The 26,005-nt window shown below is 41.4% G+C and overlaps 1 protein-coding gene across 3 annotated transcripts in view; it reads right to left on the reverse strand.

Moving 5' to 3' along the window:
* cdk18 (cyclin dependent kinase 18) overlaps positions 1 to 26,005 on the reverse strand; it is a 63,370-nt gene that overhangs the window by 17,490 nt on the left and 19,875 nt on the right. For all 3 annotated transcript variants that reach the window (XM_084927470.1, XM_084927469.1, XM_084927468.1), the window contains 5 exons: positions 19,716 to 19,851; positions 14,094 to 14,230; positions 11,235 to 11,366; positions 10,788 to 10,844; positions 282 to 396 (listed from right to left, as the gene is read on the reverse strand). In XM_084927470.1, coding sequence (XP_084783596.1) covers positions 282 to 396; positions 10,788 to 10,844; positions 11,235 to 11,366; positions 14,094 to 14,230; positions 19,716 to 19,833 — 559 coding nt within the window. In that variant the 5' untranslated portion in view covers positions 19,834 to 19,851. The remainder of the gene's footprint in view (positions 1 to 281; positions 397 to 10,787; positions 10,845 to 11,234; positions 11,367 to 14,093; positions 14,231 to 19,715; positions 19,852 to 26,005) is intronic.

Here is a 26,005-nt window from a genome sequence, read left to right on the forward strand (position 1 = left end):
AATGACCATTTAAGATAATTCAGCTTCTAAAAAGGATCATACATAAGCAAATTCTTTAGCAAGTTGTTTAAACTAACATCGACATGATATATTGAACTGTATCAACAGTTCTGTAGTATTAATTCAAGTTGCTCTGTTACTAATGCTGCAGGTGAATGAAAGGACACGGTGTTATTATTAGACCTACCTGTTCGGTGTGATTACCAAAACTGCAAGTAGAAGTGCTACACAAACACAGCAGCACTGGACTGTAAAGCGTGTGTGTGTCTGTGTGCACATACCTTCTCTGATAGCAGTGCAAGGTGCCCCCTCATCGTGCTCCAGCCGGATCTCCTTCAGTGCAACCAGGTTCTCAGTGAGTTTGCTCCGCCCTTTAAAGACTGTAGCATATGTCCCCTGCACAGAGAAACACCCCGAAGAGCTTACTGATATTCTGATGTTGCTGTACTACAACAAAATATACTAATAAGTACATGTTCACATAGAGACTATGGGTGTGGCATCCACACACACATCCACATCACTTATGCACAAATAACCCTTTAATATATTTTCAATCGTTAACTGTATCCTTGGCTCTTATTGGTATTCCATCAAAAGGAAAGAGCTGAAGTGGTTCAAACATCTGCATGCTAATGGAGTCATAACGGGAATACTGGGAAGTGCAGTGGAACCATCCATAGCAGGATGAAACAATGAAGTCTATAGTTTATGAAAATCCATAACAACAATAACAATTTTTCTTTTAAAGGAACAATTTGATGTCACAATAGGTTATAATGTTATAATAATATCATTTGTTAAAAGATTCCCAATGAAACTTTTCCGTTCTTTTACAAACTGAATTAAGATTTCACATATCGTGTGTGAAAGCATCAACTTCACATCTCGAACAGCCTTTGTCACATTCAATAATTAAATATATATATATGTATATATTGTTTTAGGATCTGATTATTAAAGTTTGATGATTTGTCATCTAGAATAACCTTCCACTGCTGATTTTGTGTAAAGCTAACCATGCTTTTGTGGACCTCCTATCACTATAATTGACAATAAAAGCAGCTCTTCTTGATCTCCTGCCACCCCTGTTATCAGCTGCTGAGCCTTGTGACTCAGACTGATGCAGGCTGCTTCTGCCACTAAACATTTCTCAGCCCTTAAGGCAATAAATGTTCTCACATGAATAGCATGGTATTTAGGTGCTTTCAGCCCATGAGCCCTCTTCATCTTAGGCAAGTCCATGAAATGTAATCCACTTAGCAATTTGTCATGAAGCCAGGCCAGAAATCTGGACACATGGGTACACTAGTTTGGCTTGGTATATAAGCAAAGAAGGCACATACTGCATGTGGTACTCATTTTGATATGATGAGCATGGCTGATCACAGACAACGTTATCCTCCGGAGACGTTTATCTGTGGACTTGTTGTGTACACTCATATCTCACTGGACTATGATGTGGGTGAAAATCTATTTCTTGTAAAGCAGCAGTTATAGTGACTGAGGAGAACAGAACCACTGTGTCTGACTGCTCTGACACGTGATAATGAGACAGCAGTATGTTGCTGATGTCAGTCTGCTGAGTTGATATCATGTCCCAGAGATGGACTACAAAACTCACATCTGTTATACTTTACCCTGTGCATTGTTTCTGTGTTTTATGAATGGTTGTGTCAACGTGGACAAACCAGTAGCAAAAATCACTTCATTACAAGATTAATTCCCAACCTCTGTAAAGTCTACTGTGCATTCACAGGAAACATGAAGTGTCATGACACTATGTTAGGTTAACTGAGATTACTTCACTCGAGGCAAACTAGAGAGTAATCTTTGTTAAAATATTCAAGCTTTGCAAAAACACGTCAGTTCAGATTCTTGCGTTTCTAGAAATGGACGAGAGGCAAATTAACACCATGTGAAATGAGGACAGGAAAAAAGCAGAGTGCTTGGAGCGAGGTTTTTACAGTTAACTTAAACTAAAAACGTAGTTAACTAAAATGAAAATAAAAATGAGACTTTTAAAAATATGAAAACCTATTGAAATCATTCTGCGAACTTGGCAAACTAATTAAAATACAACTATGTCCAAAATGAGGATAGTAAGACTACAAACTCCACTTTATCATTTTAATACAGCTCAAAATCATGGCAAGAAACTTCCTGATTTACATTTCCTGGGGCCTTTCCTGCATGGTCTCTCTGTAATCCAGTTACTTTACTCATTACTTGAAAAAAGTAAGGGATTACTATTGCAAAAAGGTAATTAAATACAGGTACTTTCCCGTAAGCACGCTGCGTTACTAAACCGTGATTTTGTTTGTGAGTGTCTCATGACAATGACGTACGAGCGTGCGACATCCATGGTAACAGACATGTGCAGATCAACAATGGATAATATGGAGTGCAGGAGAGAACACGACCATGCAGCGTTTAAAGTGTGGAAGTACTCATATCACTTTGAGTTTTAGTCCGTAAAAAGTGACAAAAACATTAGCGTTTAAAATTATTTAATTTTATATGCAGGAATATGCAGAAAATAGGTTTCAATGTTAAATAAATTTCTTCAAGTCAAATAGTGTTGCATATAACTGCATTTAATGCATTGAATTTTTGCTTGATGCAATGTGCATAACGTTAAAAGATGAAAACTAATAAAACAAGTTTTAAAAAGATACTTTTTTTCATTTGATTCAGTTTCATATGATGGATTATGCAGAAAAAAAATAGAATTGGGCTGAAAGGTCTGTTGCTTTATTACATATTCAGGTTGTGTATCGTGCTTTTAAAAAGTAACAAAGTAACAAAGTAAATAATTACTTTTGAAAATAAGTAATGGGATTACTTTCTTTGAGAAGTGATCAGTAATTAGGAACTAATTACTATTTTCAAGTAACTTGACCAACACTGCTCTGTACCAGTGAGTACTCTGACCCATACTCGGAGACATGCATATTAGGTTAACTGGTGATTCCACACTGGTCATGGATGTGAGGTAGATAAAGTGGAGTGGACAGAAGTGTATGAACGTAGCATAACCTTTCTGATTGGTCAGTAAGGCTAGAAAAGCACTATACAAATTCCAGTCTGCTCCATTTCCAAAGTACTTGACACAACAACTACATAACACGACGGCAAAGTGTTTATAGTTCACCGGTGGTATTCTGTCCCTCCTGTTATTTCTAAGGTATGTTTTTTCTAAGTTTGTTATATGGCGTAATCATTCGTTCTGTAATTAACTGTTGCAACGTGTCAGAAAATATGTTTATTCCTGATCTTGTCTGGGCAAAGCCTGCCATCTAGTGAGTTGACAGGGTCGCGCCATGTTAGAGCGCAAGCAGTGGTTTTCTCCCAGGGCTCGACAGGGAAGGTCCATTTCTCTGTGTCTCTGTAATTTCCTGCATCTGACGCCCTTGAAAAGGCATAATCTGTAAGTGTGGCAAAACGGTTTATTGTTCCCACTTATTAGTACCTTGTTCAGCAAAGTAATGAGTTTCTTGTGTGTTTAGCGAGTTTGTTACATTACTAGCACAAGCTAGCTGTTAGCCCTTTGTTTAGCCTGCTAACATGAAGCATACCAGCATGTGGTGTTAGCTATATCTCTTGACATCTCTGTATCTCTTGATTGTGTAGTGACTGTTTGCATAAGTCAACAATATTTAATGTAATCTTTGTGTATTTGTATGGAGAGTGAATACACTGTATTCTGTTTCTGTTATTACAGTTTTACAAAAAAGAAAAATAAGGATCAGTAAAGCTCTGAAGAATGCCACGCGGTCTCCTGAGTGTTTACTGAAGCCATTTAATGTTTAGCTCACTGCATAAGCTGGATAGAGACATTCAGCTGAGGGCAGAAGAGTAAAAAGATTGTCCACGCATCAAGTGCACTGCCAGGATCCTGAGACACTCCACTCCAGCGACAGCAATCATGTCCAACCACGGAGACACCTCGCAGCTTTCACAGCTGGAAGTCAGGTCGGAATGCAGATCAGCAGCTTCACGCCGGTCAAACAGCTCAGCAGCAAGCCTTGCTGCAGCACGAGCACGAGCTGAAGCCGAAGCTGCTCGAGCAAGAGCAGAATATGCCAAACGCCAAATAGACATGGAGGTCGAAAAGGCCCGGATGGAGGCAGCGCTAAATGCTCTGAAGCAGGAGGGAGAAGCAGAAGCAGCACATGCAGCCGCAAGGGTCCTAGAGGCTGCAGTTCTGGACCAAGCAGAGTCTGTGAAGCCATCAGACATCCCTGCCACAATAGCTGCGGCTGTCAGCCGCACTCAAGAGTATGTAGATACCCACTTCCACAACAACACTAATATGGAAGGTGAGTCAAAACACAGTAGAGAGCAAAAATGTGACTTAGACAACACCCACACTACAGGGCCGGACATATCAGCAGCAGCTGCGCGTGGGTACCCCCCCAGTTCTCCACCCGTTTGGCAGCCCAAACTTCCACCTCCCCATTGGTCCAACCATGTTGGAGCAGCCACACCACAACGACAAGCAGATGTATCAGACCTCGTTGCCCTCCTCTCACGTCGTGACCTACTGACAGCAGGACTGACAGTGTTTGATAACAAGCCAGAGACTTATCTAGCATGGAGATCTATGTTCCACAATGCCACTGAAGATTTAAACCTAAAGTGCAGTGAAGAACTTGATCTGCTCACTAAGTGGCTTAGTGGGGAGTCTCTCCAGCATGCTCTGAGAATCAGGGCTGTCCATGTTAACAATCCAGAAACAGGTCTGCAGCGTTTATGGCAAAGGCTAGACAGGATTTATGGCTCATCAGAAGTTATTGAAGCTTCTCTGTTCAAACGCCTAGAGAGCTTTCCCAGAGTTACTCCGAGAGACAATCACCTTCTTCAGGAACTTGCAGATCTCCTCCTGGAACTTGAAGCAGCAAAAAACGAAGGATATCTGCCAGGCCTCAGCTTTCTCGACACTCCAAGAGGCATAAACCCAATTGTGGAAAAACTCCCACATACCCTGCAAGAGTCATGGATCAAACAGGGGTCCAAGTATAAGAAAGAACACAGAGTGCACTATCCGCCTTTCTCCTACTTTGTCCAGTTCGTAAATAGCAATGCTGAAATGAAAACTGACCCCAGCTTCATCCTACAAAATTACAGCACTGGGCACATGAAGATAGAAAGGCCACTGGTGAGACAATCACATTTTAGAGCCCCGCTAACAGCAAACAAAACACAGGTTGGCACACCCAGCAACAAATCTAACACTCACTCTCTTGATCCCGACAAACAGTGTCCAGTACACATGAAGCCCCATTCACTTGCAAAATGTAGAGGGTTTAGGATGAAAACACTGGATGAGCGGAAAAGTCTGCTCAAAGGGCTCTCGATCTGTTACAAGTGTCTCTCATCAACAGAACACAGGGCCAAAGACTGTAAAGCTGATATTCGTTGTCTGGAGTGCAAAAGCGATACCCACATCTCCGCCATGCATGCCGGGCCACCCCCTTGGACAAGTGGGAGCTTTGATTCTACACCAGAGGCACACGGCGGGGAGCCAGACATCCCGAGCTCCACAGTGACTACATCTAACTGCACTGAGGTATGTGGACAGGGACAACAAGGACGGTCTTGTTCTAAAATTTGCATGGTGAAAGTATATCACAGCACAGCCCCTCAAATGAAAACGAAAATGTATGCAATTTTAGACGACCAAAGTAATGTGTCACTGGCTCGTTCTCCCTTTTTTGACATGTTTAATGTACATGGTGAAGCCTTTCCATACACAATGAAAACATGCTCTGGCACAACGAACAAAACAGGCCGTAGAGCTCACGGCTTTGTCATTGAGGGTGTTGACGGAAAAGTGTCCATACCACTACCAACACTGACAGAGTGTAATCAGATTCCTGATAACAGGAGTGAGATACCCACCCCAGAAGCTGCAGCTGCTCATCATCACCTAGCTCACATAGCCGCACAAATACCCCCTCTTGATCCAGAGGCAGATATTCTCCTCCTCTTAGGCCGTGATGTAATTCAGGCTCACAAGGTTCGACGCCAGGCAAATGGGCCCAATGAAGCACCTTATGCCCAAAAGCTTGATCTTGGATGGGTAATTGTTGGGGATGTTTGCCTCTTGGGAGCTCACAGACCCACAGTGAACTCCTACAAGACTAACATACTGGATAATGGCCGCCCCAGTTTTCTCTCTCCCTGTGGCAACAGAATCTACACAAAGGTGAAGATCACAGAAGAATGCCCCCTTTTTGAGAGCACACAGGTCAAAGATGAACTGGGCAAACACATCTTTCAACAAACTACTGATGATGACAAAATGGCACTCTCTGCAGAAGATAAGACGTTTCTGAACATTATGCACAAAGAGTTTGCTAAAGATGATGCAAATAACTGGGTCGCCCCCCTGCCCTTTCGTCATCCCCGACGTCGCTTACCCAACAACAGAGAGCAGGCTCTCAACCGCGTCATGTCCCTATGGAAGACATTAAAGAGAAAGACGGAGATGAAAGATCATTATGTGGAGTTTATGAAAAGGATCTTTGACAAAGGTCATGCAGAAAGGGCACCCCCTCTCAAACCCCACCAAGAATGCTGGTATCTCCCACACTTTGGTGTTTACCACCCCCAAAAGCCAGCAAAAATCAGAATAGTCTTCGATTCAAGCGCCCAGTTCGAAAATGTGTCTCTGAATCAAGTGCTGTGTAAAGGCCCAGATCTCAATAACAGCCTTGTGGGCGTGCTTCTCAGATTCCGAGGTGACCCACATGTTGTGATGGCCGACGTGGAGCAGATGTTTCACAACTTCACGGTCAGAGAGGACCATCGTGATTATCTGCGTTTCCTGTGGTTCCGCGATCACGACCTGGATGGAGAAGTGGACGAGTTTCACATGACAGTCCATGTTTTTGGGAATTGCCCGTCCCCCTCAGTTGCTATCTATGGACTCAAGAAAACTGCTGTGGAAGGAGAGAAAGAATATGGCCGTGATGTAAGGGAATTTATTGAGCACCATTTTTATGTAGATGATGGGCTAAAGTCATTTCCCTCTGAGACCCAGGCGATTGACGTCCTTCACAGAACACAAAGGATGCTGGCTCAGTCTAACATCCGCCTTCACAAGATCTCATCCAACAGCCCTGTAGTCGTCAGTGCCTTCCCAAGTGAAGATCTAGCCACAGGCCCGCAGGAACTCCAACGTGGACAACACGCCCCACTCATGCAACGCAGCCTTGGGTTAGGCTGGGACCTGTCGACAGACCCATTGTCATTTCAAGTTGAAATCAATGACAGGCCTTTCACCAAACGTAGTGTATTGTCAGTCATCAACAGTTTGTATGACCCACTTGGCTTCGCTGTGCCAGTCAGCATCGAAGGCCGCTCCATTCTGAGAGAGATTTCTATGGACATTAGCAAATGGGATGCACCACTGCCGAGGGAGAAACAGGACAAGTGGCAGCAATGGAAAGATTCCCTAAAGCACTTACAACAGCTCAAGATCTCCCGCATGTATACATCCATCTCACTATCTGAATCTCAGAGAAAAGAAATGCATGTTTTTTGTGATGCATCCACAAAAGCTGTTGGAGCCGTCGCTTACCTGAAACTCACAGCAGGCAATGGGCTCAGTGAAGTTGGGTTTCTTCTTGGAAAGGCCAGGCTGGCTCCAAAACCAGACATCACAATTCCAAGACTGGAACTTTGTGCTGCTGTGCTGGCTGTAGAAGTGGCGGAAATGGTCCAGCAGGAGCTTCACACTACTATCGATGAGGTGAACTTCTACACCGACTCGAAGGTGGTCCTTGGATATATTTTCAATGAAAAAAGATGCTTTTATGTGTATGTGCATAACCGTGTGGAGCGCATTAGGCGTTCTACCCAGACCCACCAATGGCATTACGTACCCACACAGCTAAACCCAGCTTACCATGCCACACGAGCACTGCCCGCTGAGCATCTGTCTCACTCTACATGGCTTAGCGGACCTGCCTTCCTTACAGATTCAGGCCAACGACAAATACAGAAAGAACCTTTTGACCTTGTTTGCCCTGAAAACGACACTGAGCTGCGCCCAGATATCGTATCCTGTGCCACCTTTCTGTCAAAAAAAGAGCTCGGGACCACAAGGTTCGAGAGATTCTCAAATTGGAGCCGTCTGCTGAAAACTATTGCCAGACTGCTGCACATTGCCAAGTCCTTTAAAGGCGAAACAGAGAGCGCATGTCGTGGATGGCACAAGTGCAACAACTATGCTACAGAAGAACAGCTCCAGCAGGCCAAGGTTACTATCATTCGTGCAGTTCAAAAAGAGGTGTATGCGGATGACATCAAGCGCATGGAGCAGAGTGAGTCCATTCGCACACAAAGTCCACTTAGCAAGCTGAGTCCTTACATAGACGCTGATGCAGTTCTTAGGGTCGGTGGCCGGCTCGCAAGAGCTCAACTGTCAACAGATGAGACACACCCCATGCTCATTCCCAGTAAACACCACATAACCCAGCTCATAATCAGACACTTTCACGCACAAGTATGTCATCAGGGCAGACACTTCACCGAAGGGGCAATCAGAGCTGCAGGTTTTTGGATTGTGGGTGGGAAAAGAGCCGTCAGTAGTGTCATCTTCAACTGTGTCATATGCCGCAGATTAAGGGGCAAGCAACAAGAGCAGATCATGTCAGATCTACCAGAAGACAGAATGTGTACAGACCCTCCTTTCACGTGTGTGGGCCTAGATGTTTTTGGTCCGTGGCCTGTTACAGTCAGAAAGACACGAGGAGGTCAAGCAGAGGCCAAGAGATGGGCAGTGATCTTTACGTGTATGAGCACTCGTGCCATACATATCGAAGTGATAGAAGCAATGGACACTTCATCTTTCATTAATGCTCTGTGCCGTTTCGTTGCCATGCGAGGTGCTGTTAAGCTACTCAGATCCAACTGCGGCACAAACTTTGTGAGTGCTTGCAGAGAACTCCAAATCGACAAGAAGGGTTGTCATAATGACAAAATCAACACGTATCTTGGAGACAGAAGCTGTGAGTGGCAATTTAACCCTCCACATGCATCGCACATGGCTGGATCTTGGGAGCGCATGATTGGCGTCAGTCGGCGGATCCTTGACGTAATGCTGCTGCAGCACGGAAATGCAAAGCTCACACATGAGGTGTTAGTGACATTCATGGCAGAGGTCACTGCAATAGTCAACTCAAGGCCACTTACCACAGTTTCTGCTGACTCAGAGCATCCTGAGATTCTCACTCCTGCCATGCTACTCACACAAAAGGTTGGTGCGCCCCCAGTACCACCAGGTCAGTTCCACGATCAGGACCTGTTTAGATCGCAATGGAGACGTGTACAGTACCTGGCCAACGTCTTCTGGGGATGATGGAGGAGAGAGTACCTCAGCGGACTACAGGGTCGTCGCAAGTGGAGGGCATCAAAGCCCAATCTACAAGTTGGAGATGTGGTCCTGCTCAAAGAGGGACAAGAAAACAGGATTGACTGGCCACTAGGGCTAGTCACAAAGACCTTCCCCAGTCAAGATGGCAGAGTAAGGAAGATCGAAGTCAAGATCATCCGCAGTGGCGAATGTAGAGTGTACCTGAGACCCATCAGTGAAGTCGTCTTGCTGGTACCTAAGAGCTAAGTCTGAAAGACTCTTAATATCCTTTGTAATAGTGGGATTCAGCTTTAGTTGGTGTGACGTCCTGCAGACGTCAGGCGGGGAGTATTCTGTCCCTCCTGTTATTTCTAAGGTATGTTTTTTCTAAGTTTGTTATATGGCGTAATCATTCGTTCTGTAATTAACTGTTGCAACGTGTCAGAAAATATGTTTATTCCTGATCTTGTCTGGGCAAAGCCTGCCATCTAGTGGGTTGACAGGGTCGCGCCATGTTAGAGCGCAAGCAGTGGTTTTCTCCCAGGGCTCGACAGGGAAGGTCCATTTCTCTGTGTCTCTGTAATTTCCTGCATCTGACGCCCTTGAAAAGGCATAATCTGTAAGTGTGGCAAAACGGTTTATTGTTCCCACTTATTAGTACCTTGTTCAGCAAAGTAATGAGTTTCTTGTGTGTTTAGCGAGTTTGTTACATTACTAGCACAAGCTAGCTGTTAGCCCTTTGTTTAGCCTGCTAACATGAAGCATACCAGCATGTGGTGTTAGCTGTATCTCTTGACATCTCTGTATCTCTTGATTGTGTAGTGACTGTTTGCATAAGTCAACAATATTTAATGTAATCTTTGTGTATTTGTATGGAGAGTGAATACACTGTATTCTGTTTCTGTTATTACAGTTTTACAAAAAAGAAAAATAAGGATCAGTAAAGCTCTGAAGAATGCCACGCGGTCTCCTGAGTGTTTACTGAAGCCATTTAATGTTTAGCTCACTGCATAAGCTGGATAGAGACATTCAGCTGAGGGCAGAAGAGGTGGGTTAAACAAATTGTGCAGAGTACAAAACATGTATTAACTCACATTGTAGCCTGTAAGATAAGAAACAGAGCAGCAGCTTACATGATAACCTTCTGTTGATGGTTTGTTTTTGTAGTGTGTCACTGTGAAATATTGGACGGCATTATCTCCTTTCCTTTCACAAAGGATGGCCCTCTGATAAAAGAGGTAATACAGGAAGCAATGATGCCATTTCAGGTGTTTAGAGAATTCACCCAGCTCTTATTATGGCTGCTATGCAGATGTGTCCACGTCATTTCGCTCGTTTCAAAGCCTTTATAAGCAAAATTGAGTGTTTAACCTATGTGTATGCTCTTAATGAAACATGAAAACTGCTGAAAGATACAACTTACCTCACCCAGTTTGCCAAGCTTAACGTATGTTTCCAGTTTCCCAAATCCTATGTCAGACTAGGAGCAAGAAGAAAAGGAAAGCTTAATTTTATAGCATCCACTGCTGTAGTACCTTCAGTCTGATTACACCCTGCTTTCATTAGCTAATGCTTTATATTAGAGCAAGAGAGTTCATTCTGTCAAGCGAGCAGGAAGCAAATACCTCTTAATTGAGAAGAAGGTCCAAGAAAACAATTGGCTCATAATTAGACATTATATTATTACAGAAGGAACTCGATAACAACAAAAACTCAGAAGCAAGGTAAGAGGACTTAATAATCTGCTCAAAGGAAATTGAGATGTTCTTTCAATCAAGGGCAATTTCTTCAAAAGCCAATAAAGTCACTAAAATGAGAAAGTTCTATTAAAAAGTCAGACAAACATGGCAAAAACAGACACATCACTAACCAGTGAGGCGCGTCGAGACATGCGACTGAGAGGTTTGCAGAGCGGTGAGTTTTCATTCTCCATCTGCAACTTCTTCAGAAACTCTGGAGGCAGGCGGATGTCCATTGGCAGGGACATGCGCTTACTAACGTCCTGCAAGAATAAAAGTGATTCATAAAAACTTTACGTTCTCATTTCCAAGTGCTTCGAGGGACTGATCCTGGCACAAAAACCGTTCATGCAACAACACCATCATACAATTTGCGGTTGACACAACAGTCATCGGTTTAATCGCCAGCAATGAGGAGACTGCATACAGGGAGGAACTGCTAAACCTGTCAGCTTGGTCTCATCCTCAACACACGGGTCCATCCAACAAGAGAACTGACCTGACCTCAATAAGTAGGCTGGATATTTCTTGGAGTGAATATCCTTTAGGCCTTCTCTTGGTCTCCACACACCTCAGCTGTCATCTGTAATCCACAATAATGGCTTTACTGTTCCTGAAGGCTGCGGAGAATCTGTACTTTTTGAGCCATTGTCATTAATACTGTTAATTCTTTTACCATTTATAACTATTATTATTTTTAAATTACGTCATTGCTTAACACTTTTTATTGTCTGTTTATTTTCACTCAGTCCAATTCACTTGTTAGTCATGCCTGCCTTCAAAATACAAAGTCCACACAATGCTACACAACCGACATAACACAACCTTATTAAATCATGCCAAAGTCAGACTGGGTAAAAATAGTGGTTGGAAACTGCGGCACTACCACAATTATTTTGACCGTGTGCAAAGAACATGCAGTCTTGTTGCCTTTCAAATGGCTGCTTCAAAGATGGGGACCAGATCTGCGATGACTCTCCAGTCAGCTGTCATCTTCTGAGTGTCTTTAGAGCATCAGGACTGTGATGAAGCAGCAATAAGACAATCAGTCTGCTATCATTCTGTGATGGAATCAAACTGGCAATGTGTTTGTGATAATACAGGGATTGAGTCTAGTTACTTGGCATGTAGTTGTCTACATTCATAGAAATTCATATTAAACAGAAATTAATTACTTGCAGCCAAAACCTCAAAGATCTAGTAAAAGCTGGAAATTTCCCCACAAATAGTAATATAGTTACTACAGGATGATTTCAATTCAATTCAAGTCAGTGTTGTATAAAGCACCAATTCACAGCAGTCATCTTAAAGCACTTTACTGTAAGGTAAAAACCTAAACATTAGAAAGAAACCCCAACAATCAAACAACCCCCGTATGAGCAGGACTTGGCGATCGTGCGAAGGGAAAGTCCCCTTTAACAGGAAGAAACCTCCAGCAGGACCAGGCTCAGGGAGGAGCTTAAGTGAGACGTTGGGGAGCAGGGGGGTTAAAATACATATCAGATTTAATATGTCCTGCATACACACTTAAATAAGGCAGTGCGCATTTATTATAGGTTAAATTCCATTTTGCTCTTTTGCATGTTAAAATGAAAGAAATGACACTTTAATGAAAACATAAAGTGAAGTAACTGCGCTGCTATTAAACAGTCATTAATGACTGCCCTTGAGCAATTTACTCAGTCGGTTTTAGAAACTGCAACATGACGTGTAATTAAAGAGTGTGTGGTCAAAAAGTGTTACTTGATAAGACAGCACCCACACAGGGGCTATTTGGATTTACTGCAACTCTGCTCAGACTGAAGGTGAGCAGAGGAGTGCTGAATCCATGAAACGATCTCTTATTAAAGCACATTAATTAGTTACAGTATTTAAAGCCTTTTATTAGAAAGAGTTGCACACAAAAGCTGTCCAAGTCTGTGTAAGCTCGCAGGCTGCAACCTATTTCTGTCTTCTCACTGAGCACTCATTTCTCTCTTGGCTTCGCTCGACTGTCTGTGCTGTGTGGCGTGAATGACTTTTGCTCCACGGGGACTTTTTCTGCAAAGGTAGAACTGTGAACTCTCACATTTTCAATAAAATGTCTGATGCAGCGCGCAGGGTTAAAAGCTTCTGACTCATCTCACTGAGCCCACGGAGGTGGAAATGGAGAAATAACTCCTGGGGAGGAGGACATCTCCTTGTGTAACTGCTGATATCTGCGCCTGGCTGATGTTTCATGTTTTTAATATGCACTCCAACCTAGACAGTTTCCTTTCAGTCAGTTGGCAAAACACAAATTAGTGTGAAAGCAGCGTGTGAGATGGAAGGCATTACAGGAATCCAAACCCTACCATCTATTATATTACAGTTTTTCTGTAGTGCTGTGACACGACATGTTTTAACACCTCACCTCTGAAGATGCTTTTCATGAAAGAACTCATACACGCAGCAAAGTATTGATTTTACATCAAAATCAAATCTTTGCATGAATAATTCACTGCCATCAAAATGTCGTCTTCCTTTGAGAGTCTTTATTTCAGTGACACTGAATACTCTACAACACTTAGATATCCTCAAAAAATACTCTAAGTATTAAGAGTTTTCTCAGTTTCTTTTGTTCAGTTCTCAAATGACAGATGAAGGTTTTAAAAGAAGCTGTAAAATCCTTCAGAACAATCCATTACCTCTGCACATAAGAAGGAACATTTGTCATTCTGTTATCATCCAGATTTTTTTTTCTAGACATGATGGATTTGAGTTCACATGAGTTTCGGCTCCTGTTTGATTTCTTTATTTATCTAGCGATCAGTTTCTATTTGTCCCTTGTTAAGTTCGTGGAGGCAACAGTCTGAGCAGAGAAGCCCAGACTTCCAACATCCCGGCCACCTTAACCAGCTCATAGTGTCGACAGACACACACACCCACACACACACACACACATACCTTATAATTCCACTGCACTGGTTGATTTACTGTACTGTAATACTGCAATTTGAGTTTTTACTTACCTCCATGGAGAAGCGTCTGTGCTGGGCCTTGCTGTGGTAGTGGAGGTGGGATGGAGACTGAGCTCCTGGAGTGGTTGGTTCAGGGCTCACTGGGCTGACATCATGAGATGGAGGACCCAGTCTGTCTGGAGTCAGGCCTGACAGAGGGGAAATATAATCAATGATGGTGGGCCACCGAAAACTCTGAGAACAGCTTAAGATCTCAGTGGGATACGTTCTCAGAGACATTTTCTGGAGAGAAGAACAACATTTAGTTGGGTTCAAATCTGGTGACTGTGAAAACATATCATGTGAATTTGAAAGTTTTTAATTTTTAAATTTGACAGAACAGTCAGCGACTGGCACCTTAGCTCCTGTAAAGCGTCGGCATTCATTGAGTTTAAGCAGTAATTCAGTTTGTCAGTCATGGTCCTTTAATCACACAACTACAGCTGACTTTCAATATCAAGGGAAAACATCCATCCCCAACCCATGTAATTAAGTCTGACTTCAAAGCTGTACATCTGACCCTGATATCCATGTGTGCACAAATCTGTGTTTTTCCCAAGAAAACTGCCTTCTCCTTTTATGTTTAAAACTCTGCTTATGTACTTTAAATGCTTGTGTGAAATAAGGACGTTGTTTTTAAATGCCCAACTAAATGCCATGTTTACAGGGTGGAACAAAAGAGCATTCGATTTTATGGATATTTCGTCTTCCATTTGTGTGTGTGACTTTTTTATTTTTTTACAACCATTTTGATGAGACTTTTTGAATGTTGACCTGCTTTGATTGACAGCTGTGCCAGCACAGGGGTAGTAGCTCCTCACTGTCCATAAGCTTCATCTCATCTGCAGCCTCCAGGCATGTGTATGTGCATTAAAATACAAAGCGCCCCTGTTTCCATGGGGATACTGGTTAACAAGGGAAGCAGGTCTCGTGTTAAGGAGGAGGTCTCAGACAGTAGGTTTCTTCCTAGCTTCCGCACAGCACACACACACTCACATTTATATGTATACATGCTAAACATTTACTGTGTAACTATGGCCTTTCTCAACCTGCCTACACACACCCAGCTCATTCATATATACATACACATATATGCATACACATATAAAAAGATAAAGCAAAACTAGAGGCAGGTGCTCAGATTTGAGCATGCCTGGTTGGGTTTGATGCGACGTTTTAACAGCACCGCAGAGAGGCTTTTAACAAGCCATGCTATGCGTTGTATTCAGTGACTGTCTAAATGGGCCGGGGGGATGAAATGACAACCTGTTTGCTGGTCATTTGAATATCACAGCTACAGCACTCCTTTGATCTCTTGATGCTAATTAGGGTCGGTGAAGGTGACACTGATATGAACACGCGCTAACGAAGTGTCACATTGCTGTGAAATATGGATGGATGCCTGCTAGAAATCTTGTTAGAAAAAGGACAATCCAATATGGTACGCCGCATGATGTTTTTGTAGCATTTCCATCTCAAACTGTGCTCATAGTGAGAGGCTGAAATAGGAACAAATGAGCGGGGAAAGAAATACCTTCAGTACTGACTTGTACATGTTAGATTATTTGCTTTGCTTTTCATCAGTGTTGCACGTCGTCTGCGCAGACAATTGACTGAGAAGAATTTCTGATGTGGTATAGCTCCTTAAGGGAAAACACTTGACATTTAAATATCACACTTATACAAAAGCATATTCAGCAAAGCGGCTTTAAATTACCCATTAAAATAAAATCACTCTCACGTAGTTTCATGCAAACAAAAAAATATTCCTGCAATGTAATATAATAATTTTATAATGACTGAAAACAGCACTGAAAGTGTGTGTTTTTGTTCATGTGTGCATGAATCTATAGGTTATGCTGATGAGCTGATTGTACTCCGTGACTCGTCTCTGTTTGATGCTGCAATGTTTTTTTTTAAAAACATGTAATAGAAACCAATGATTTGACAGGATACACTACATTAAAACTATTATAGTATGGATAGTGGGATCTTATAAGTTGAGCCTTTATTTACATCTTTATGACAAAGTACCATCGTATTACTACAATGATAGAGACAATTTACCAAAACAACATATATTATGCAACATATACTACACTGTCCTGCACTATTGTGTTTCACTATTACAGCGCTGTAGTATAGCTCTATATGTATAAGTAATTTTTCATCAGGTGTTTTCAGTCCTGTTGCCACACGTCTGTAAAATCATTCAGTTAGTCATGTAATTGATTATTTTTAAAAATAGACACGCCAGCTCATGTTTGCATGAATTATTTGACCACTTATACACTGCCAGTCAAAAGTTTGGACACACCTTTTCATTTAATGGGTTTTCTTTATAGATACAGTCATCAAATATATGAAGCAAGATATATGGAATTATGTGGCAAAGAAAAAAAATGATCAGTAACTCTAAATATGTCTTATATTTTAGATTCCTGAAAGTAGCCACCCTTTGCTTTGTTGACAGTGCTCCAAACCGTTGGCCTTCTCTCGATGAGCTTCATGATGTAGTCACCTGAAATCGTTCTCCCTTCACAGGTGTGCATTGTCAACTGTTACAATTTATATTATGGAAAGAACCAATCAGAGAAATGAATAAAGAGAAACGACAGTCCGTCATTACTGTCAGGTCAGTCTGGAAATGTTCTAAAACTGAATGCGTCCCCAGGTGCAGTCGCAAAAACCATCAAGTGCTACGAGGAAACTGGCTCACATGAGGACCGCCCCAGGAAAGGAAGACCAAGAGTCAGCTCTGCTGCTGAGGATACATTCATCCAAGTCACCAGCCTCAAAAAGTTAACACAAGTTAACAGCAGCTCAGGTTAGAGCCCAGAAAAATGCCACACCGAGTTCCAGTAGCAGACACATCTCTACATCAACTGTGAGACTGTGAATCAGGCCTTTATGGTCAAATAGCTGCTAAGAAACCACTAATAAGGAAAAACAACAAGCAGAAGAGATTTGTTTGGGCCAAGAAACACAAGGAGTGGACATTAGACCAGTGGAAATCTGTGCTTTGGTCTGATGAGTCCAAATTTGACATCTTTGTTTCCACCCACTGTGTCTTTGTGCGACGCAGAATAGGTGAACGGGTGGTCTCCACATGCATGGATCCCACCGTGAAGCATGGTGGAGGAGGTGTGATGGTGTGGGGTGCTTTGCTGGTGACACTGTTGGGGATTTATTCAAAACTGAAGGCACACTGAATGGAAGACTAAGAAGGAGAGCGATGGAGTGCCACACCAGATGGCCTGTCCTCCACAGTCACCTGACATATGGAGGCTGACCTCCAGTGGAGATGGTTTGGGATGAGATGGACCGCAGAGTGAAGGCTAAAGGACCAACAAGTGCTCAGCATCTCTGGGAACTCCTTCAAGACTGTTGGAAACCATTTCAGGTGACGACCTCATGAAGTTCATCGAGAGAATGCTAAGAGTGTGCAAAGCAGTAATCAAAGCTAAGGGTGGCTGTTTTAAAGAATCTAAAATCTAAAACATGTTTTGAGTTATTTCACACTTTGTTTACTACATAATTCTGTATCTTTTCATTCATAGTTTCACTTCAGTGAGAATCTACAATGTAAATAGTAATGAAAATAAAGAAGAAACAGAAGAAAAACGTGAAGGTGTGTCCAAACCTTTGACGTAGTATGGTAGTCTACTTATTTTGCTGCACGAGACACAATTCTGGGTTGAATTTAAAAAAACCAAAAACCATGTTTGCTGATGCCGACCAAACTTTTTCCATCACCACACAAATTTTGACGTTGGCATACAGCAACAATAAAATGTTAAGGCATCTCATGATTTTTCCATGTGATGCTTATATCCGAGATGTTCTTTATTCAAGTCTGCTACACTATGGGACATGATGCAATCCTACATGCTTCAGATGGAACAGAGCAAAACAAAAAAGAGAAATGATCAGTAAGAGCTACGAGTGGACTGTAAATATCAGGAGGTAGCTGGGTTTGTCTGCTTACCTCTGTCCTGACCTTCAGTAGCAGACAGTAATGCAGACTGATGGACTCTGGGGGGGTAAGACTACATAGCCAGCTGCTACTCTGTTAGACAGCTGAATAACATCCTCATTCAAATGTAATATTTTCATAGGAGGCAAGCACTTTAGATGCCTCATTTTGATTACTTATGTGGTAGTACATACGAACGCCTAACGTATCTTATAATAACACGTCATAATAATACTGAAAGTCAAAGTAGCACCGTAGCAGTAGGTGCTGTGCAAATAAAATTGAATTGAATTGAACCCGGGAACAAATGGTTGGAAATTGTGATGAAAGTTTAAATCAGATGCATTTTATAGACTCTGCAGTGTTATTCCATCTCTCAGTATCAGACGTGGTTTACATAATCAAGCACAGGCACTCAAAGATCTACTTGTGAGTGCATTCAGCTCCCTGGTATTATCTACCCCAATTTATCCTACTATAACCCTTATTCCCCTTTGAAGCCTGCTGATCCTCTGGCTCCGACTTGGTGGTGGTACCAGTCATAGCCGGAAAACCCCCAGTTAATCTGTGAGGGTCTGCTACAGACACGGAAGGAAGGAAGGCTTTTGTATTAAAACCCAGAGCGGTATTGCAGTTTGTGCTCTATTATTAGACACAAGCCATTCATGCTCACATGGAGACCAAAGATGCAAAGAGGTAGAAGAGCTCATAGGTTGTGAATGTGAATGGATTTGAATGCTTTTAATTACCCAGTGCTTTATTGTTTTTAAAAGCTCGTTCAGCCTCTGAATACTCTGAGAAATCACACATTCAACAGTTAAAGAACAACGTCTTCCATTTAAAGCTCGTGCTCACCTTACAACCTTAAGTCAGATATGCACTATTTTTTCTTTAAATCTAGAACGGCAGAAATATCTGGCTTTTCAAGCTCCTAAATGTTCCACCAGCTACCTGTTCTAACAGTAAAGTGATCAATTCCACCAACTCTGCTCTGGTCTTCTCTCTAGCTGCAGATGCTAAATGCTCCACTGCATTCAGCACCTAGTTGTTGACGTGTGGATTTTTGTTTGTTGTTTTGGTGCCAAAGGTTGTTGACGAGAGTGGACATCTTTGAATTGGCAGTTAAATCAAAACAATGCATAGAAAGTTGTTTAGTGAAGCAACTAAATTGAATGATGTTTGTATATTTAAGTTTACTTCCCTTGTCTTTTTCTTAATTATTGGTTATTTGCATCTGTGTTTTGTCACTCTCCCTGATTGCCTACTGTATATTTATACCCTCGGGCTCCCCTCAGTTCTCTGTTGTGCTGTTGATTATCAGTCCATCCTTTCTTGGTTTGGACTTACAGACTTTGCTTATCAGTTGCCACTTGGACTTCTCTGGTACACCTGAATAAATGTTTGTCTTTTTCTTTATGAACTCTGTCCCACAACTCGTCCTTTGGGTGCTCAATTCCACATCATATGACACTATGTGGCTTAGCAGTGGATGTTACGACAAATCGACCATCATAGTGAGTTTTGAAGAGTTATTTGCTGTTAAAATGTTTGCCTGGCAACAGCAATGGTTTTCATAATCTGTGAAATTTCAAAATTGAACAGATAATTGTAGTAATCTCAGACAATGCTGGTGATTTGAGGGGGAAAGGTGTTCTTACCCTGAGTGTGCCGTATGTTGAGCTGGTTGATCTGCTCAGTGAACTCATTTTCTTCAATCGTCTCAGTCCGAGGAACCGACAAAGAGAAACGTCTCTTAAAGTTCTTCATCTTGTTCATGATGCTGAGTAGTTGACGCTAGGAGAAGACAAGCAGAGAGAGATTTCACAAAAACTTTCAAGGTGTAATAAAGCCATGCACACTACACTCGGTAGTCCGTCATTTTGAATGCAAACTATTTAGAATGAGTGCACTGGGAGAGATTTTTTCCTTTGTTCTTTTTGTGTTAGGGGGCTTTTGCATGACCTTGCTAACTAAAAAGCGGCAGTAAACACATACCTCCATCCAGGCAAAGAGAATGATTGATGTAAATAAAAAAAATAAAAAAAAGAGGACAGCATCAATACAAGTAACTAAGTGTTAATCCTCCTTGGTACACTGTCTACATGGCACAGGCTGCAGGGCATGTTGTACAGCTCTGATCTTCATGTGCAGCTTGACCAAATAAAGTCATCTGTGTTGTCTAATAATGAGGCAGAAAGCAGCAGGAAAGCAGCAGATCAATATACTCCCTCTCTCAGTAGGTTACACAGCCAAATTCTGCCCTAGCAGTTAGTTTTTACTTTGTTGGTCTTGTTTTTTTGATCCTCCTCCTTTCCTGTGGTCTGTGTGTCGCACAGACTGGTATCGTAGGGTCGCCACCATTTCTTTACTATCTAAGATTTCCACATATAGCATATATGTATATGTGTTTTTGCTCATTACTGCAAAAAACTAAGAGATGTGTGTGGTGGGTTCAAATACAACCAGTACTCTGAGCCTTCGCTCATAAGAGTATTGCTATCTCAGAGAAACCTTCGTAGGTACTAAGAGAACGTGCGTCTGTACACAGTGCAGGTCAGACGGCGGCCTAGCCCAGTCAAGAAAATGTGAAAAAATGTATGAATGCATCAAGTAAAATACTGTGCTTGTCCATTATATATCCCTGTAAGGCATATATAATGTAAAGGATAATGTAAAGGAAGTTGTCATCTGTGATTACGCTAACCCTGTGCCTTGAGGCGACTTTTGTTGTGATTTGGCGCTATATAAATAAAATTGAATTGAATTGAATTGAATTGAATTGAATATATAACTGAAACATTTCAAAAACTATTTACATTTTCCTAGAAAAGGGTCAAGGTTAGGGTTTGGAGCCAGGTTTGAGGTTGTTGGTGATGCAGAAGTCTTAAGAGGGTTAGGAGACAGTATTCTCTATTTTTAAGAAGTCTGCCAGTAGCAGGTGCAATCTTCCAGCCCACTACCAAATATTTGAATATACGGATTTTAATGTACAGTGCAACCTGTTCTCACTCCCGAGTCTTAGCCCCCGAGGTTTATGTCATCATCTTTGACAGCCCCATCCCCCTTAGTGAATCAGAATATGTCCCTTTTTGCTTTTATTCAATTGCTCTCCAAGTCTCTGGTAATTAAGGAACATAGTAAACAATCACACTATCTAAAAGAAAAGAAAAATATTCCCAAAAACTTAGTTTTGCCTTCGCAAAAATATTGTTTAGGGTTGGGGTTGGCACTTATCATGGTTTAGACCTCAGATGGTTAGCACAATGATGTGGTCAGGATCCATCCCCGGCACAATATAGTCTGCTGTAAATGTTTTTAGCATCATTTCTCAGTGCACAGTATTGTATTGCTCTACAATACAATACTGTAATCACTTTTATTTACCGAGTAGCGTTAGTGTATAGACATTATGCCCGGGCCCAACAACACATCCAGGGAAAAGGTGCAGAACAAAAGTAAAAGGAAAGCCTGCTGCACTCAAAATCCTTCATTTGAAGGTTTTGAGATGGAGTCATTGCCACTTCATCTGCATCTGGTGACTTTTGCAGTGGCAACGTACAAACATTTTGACTTAAAGAGACAACAAACTCTGGAAAAAGTTGAAGTAGAAGATTAACTTGCATTGAAAAAGTGCAGGTTGTAAAAAGCACATTGTTGGAGGGCATTTCTATCAGATCATTTTTGAAAAGGAAACTGTACAACATATCATATTAATATATAACAAAATAAATCACTTTGTACAGGGGAGTACAAACTTTAAATTCAAATTCTTCTGAATGTGCTCAATTTGAACATCTATTTAGTAGAAGAAAAGCAGGAAACAGGGAATTAAAACATCCAGCTGTATTTGCTGTTTCTTACATTGTAGATGGTTGTCTTTACCTCCTCACCTTAACAGAAAAAGTTAAGTCCAGTTGAGTCCCGTCAGGTCCATTAAAAATAGGTTAACATTTATGTGTATAGACTGGGATGAGAAGTTGTGCTCTCTTATCTGAGATTCACTGCTCTTTATGGATTTAGCCAAGAGAATTTAACAAGATATACACAGACGTTGTTGCATCTGTGATGGTTGATTTTCAACCTCTAGACAATATAAACCCAGTATAAAGCTCAATGAGTTCTGCAGATCGACAACAGCTTAAATTCAGCTTGATTTGATTAACATGAAACTGCCTAATATTTTCATGCTCAAGTTAGTATACTTCTTGTTTTTTTACAATTTGTTTTGGAAGATATTTTAAAAAGAAAAAAGAAAAAGAAAAAACACATCAGCACCAAATCATCTGGCTCTGTTAAACTCTAACAAAGGACATCACATGTAGGCTTTAAATGTCCAGTTTATCAAATGTCATGGAGCAGTCCTTACATTCAAAAATAATTCCTGCATTCCTACATGACATCTTTCTCCATCATAAAATGATCAAATATTTTTTTCTCTCTCTGGGAAATACAGCAGCTGCACCTTTACCTCGCTAAACATCTGCACCAAAAATGCAGGATGAATATCAGGAGTTATTTTGGTGCCAAGCAGAGCAATTCACATGTAATCAGTGGGAAATTGTTTAATTTTCCAGGAAGCGAACATTTTAGGTATTCATGATTAGTGAGCTTGGTTTCACAAAGATCTTTTGTAACTGCAGAAAATGTCAAACTCCTGATATGAATCTGTTACCCAGAATTTTCCCTCCTACACAATCACTAAAGTTTTTTAATAGATAAAAGCATGATTGAGAAACCTAATCAAACTACTCATCTCCCTTTACCCTGACATTACAGGGAGTGCAGAATTATTAGGCAAATGAGTATTTTGTCCACATCATCCTCTTCATGCATGTTGTCTTACTCCAAGCTGTATAGGCTCGAAAGCCTACTACCAATTAAGCATATTAGGTGATGTGCATCTCTGTAATGAGAAGGGGTGTGGTCTAATGACATCAACACCTTATATCAGGTGTGCATAATTATTAGGCAACGTCCTTTCCTTTGGCAAAATGGGTCAAAAGAAGGACTTGACAGGCTCAGAAAAGTCAAAAATAGTGAGATATCTTGCAGAGGGATGCAGCAGTCTCAAAATTGCAAAGCTTCTGAAGCGTGATCATCGAACAATCAAGCGTTTCATTCAAAATAGTCAACAGGGTCGCAAGAAGCGTGGGGAAAAACCAAGGCGCAAAATAACTGCCCATGAACTGAGAAAAGTCAAGCGTGCAGCTGCCAAGATGCCACTTGCCACCAGTTTGGCCATATTTCAGAGCTGCAACATCACTGGAGTGCCCAAAAGCACAAGGTGTGCAATACTCAGAGACATGGCCAAGGTAAGAAAGGCTGAAAGACGACCACCACTGAACAAGACACACAAGCTGAAACGTCAAGACTGGGCCAAGAAATATCTCAAGACTGATTTTTCTAAGGTTTTATGGACTGATGAAATGAGAGTGAGTCTTGATGGGCCAGATGGATGGGCCCGTGGCTGGATTGGTAAAGGGCAGAGAGCTCCAGTCCGACTCAGACGCCAGCAAGGTGGAGGTGGAGTACTGGTTTGGGCTGGTATCATCAAAGATGAGCTTGTGGGGCTTTTTCGGGTTGAGGATGGAGTCAAGCTCAACTCCCAGTCCTACTGCCAGTTTCTGGAAGACACCTTCTTCAAGCAGTGGTACAGGAAGAAGTCTGCATCCTTCAAGAAAAACATGATTTTCATGCAGGACAATGCTCCATCACACGCGTCCAAGTACTCCACAGCGTGGCTGGCAAGAAAGGGTATAAAAGAAGAAAAACTAATGACATGGCCTCCTTGTTCACCTGATCTGAACCCCATTGAGAACCTGTGGTCCATCATCAAATGTGAGATTTACAAGGAGGGAAAACAGTACACCTCTCTGAACAGTGTCTGGGAGGCTGTGGTTGCTGCTGCACGCAATGTTGATGGTGAACAGATCAAAACACTGACAGAATCCATGGATGGCAGGCTTTTGAGTGTCCTTGCAAAGAAAGGTGGCTATATTGGTCGCTGATTTGTTTTTGTTTTGTTTTTGAATGTCAGAAATGTATATTTGTGAATGTGGAGATGTTATATTGGTTTCACTGGTAAAAATAAATGATTGAAATGGGTATATATTTGTTTTTTGTTAAGTTGCCTAATAATTATGCACAGTAATAGTCACCTGCACACACAGATACCCCCCTAAAATAGCTAAAACTAAAAACAAACTAAAAACTACTTCCAAAAACATTCAGCTTTGATATTAATGAGTTTTTTGGGTTCATTGAGAACATGGTTGTTGTTCAATAATAAAATTATTCCTCAAAAATACAACTTGCCTAATAATTCTGCACTCCCTATAGATGTAGATCAGGAGGGAGGTATAATGAACAAAGGTCTGACGCAGGACCACAAACATATCCAATTCCAGGAAAAGCAAAAAGACTGGGAAAAGCACGGGGATGTGTTTGTGGAGGCAGAACTGTTCATCTGCAAACTGGAGGTTGGATGGTTCAAGATACTGAGCTTCTAATTTCCAGTGTGAGAGAGTGTGGGCAAAACAGAAAAAGTATTTGAAATTAATGTTTTATAAATGTGGCTCATGGTCATTACAGCTAGAAAAGTGCTATGTAAATACTAGTCTATTTGCCATATTCAGTGAAAACACCAAGGCTGGAGACACAGGAAGAGACAGAACAAAGGAACAGGAAAGACACAAGGTGGCAGAGAAACCAAGACTGAAAGCAAAAGCAACAAAGACACACACAGAAAATAGCAGCAATCTAAAAGTCATGACACACTCCAGCAGCACTCTGTTGTCTGGGAAGATTTATTTTATGTTATCTTGTTTTATTCTTCCAAAAAACTAGAAAATCTGATATTTTGAGCCATGATATCTTATGTTTAGCATGTTGCTATTAATGACAGAGCAGATTTTACTCTTTGCTAAGATTGAATATTTTTAGTTAGTCTCTGGTTAAGGTGGGTAACATTTTAGGTTTAAATTAAAGCATGCCCATACAGTGTCTTTCAATAGCTGACAATCAGGAGGCAGTGTACAAACTGCATTCAGATCCCTCTAACGTGAGAACACTTTCAGTTAAAACTTCTGCAGCTTTCAGAAAGGAGGTCTTTTCTGAAAAGGACAAGAACATGATGGTAAAGTACACACTGTGCCCGATCCTACACAACAGCTCACTGCTGCAAACGGACATCAAATCACTCTTAGCATTTCCAACATGTTAACACAAAGCTGGCCACAAAACCTTGAGGAGAAAAATCTAGACTTGTATGTGGAGATCTGGGAATGGAATTAAAATTTTGAAATTTTCACTCACAGACAGTGTTGGTCAAGTTACTTGAAAAAAGTAATCAGTAACTAATTACTGATTACTTCCCCCCAAAAGTAATCCCATTACTTTACTGATTACTTATTTTCAAAAGTAATTAATTACTTAGTTACTTTTTAAAAACACGATTTACAACCTGAATAGGTGATAAAGCGATAGATCTTTCAGCCCAATTCTACTTTTTCTGCATAATCCATCATACAAAATGTAATCAAATGGAAAAGTCCCTTTTTAAAACTTGTTTTATTAGTTTTATTAGTCTTTTAACTTTATGCATCAAGCAAAAATGTAATTATATGCAACATTCTCTGCCTGGAAGAAATTTGTTTAATATTTAAACCTATTTTCTGCACATTCCAGCACATAAAATAATTTTTTTTGTGTGTGTTTACACTCACTCTTTCAAATAGATGCAAGTAAAACACAGCAGAAAATAAATAAAGTCAAAGACTAGCGGTCCTTTTGCTCTAGTTTCACCTGTAAAGCAGGAGTGGCGTAGGCGGAGGTTTACCCTGGTGCAGGTGTGCCGCAGCGGTCAGTGGAAGAATCCGCGAGTTTCTCTGTGAGTTTCCCATTACGTCGTAGCGCACTCGGTGCTTGCTTGGAAGTTTAGGGGGTTTTT

This window comes from Perissodus microlepis, chromosome 5 (assembly GCF_051167445.1).
Source record: "Perissodus microlepis isolate ML-2025 ecotype Zambia chromosome 5, ASM5116744v1, whole genome shotgun sequence".
NCBI lineage: Eukaryota > Metazoa > Chordata > Actinopteri > Cichliformes > Cichlidae > Perissodus > Perissodus microlepis.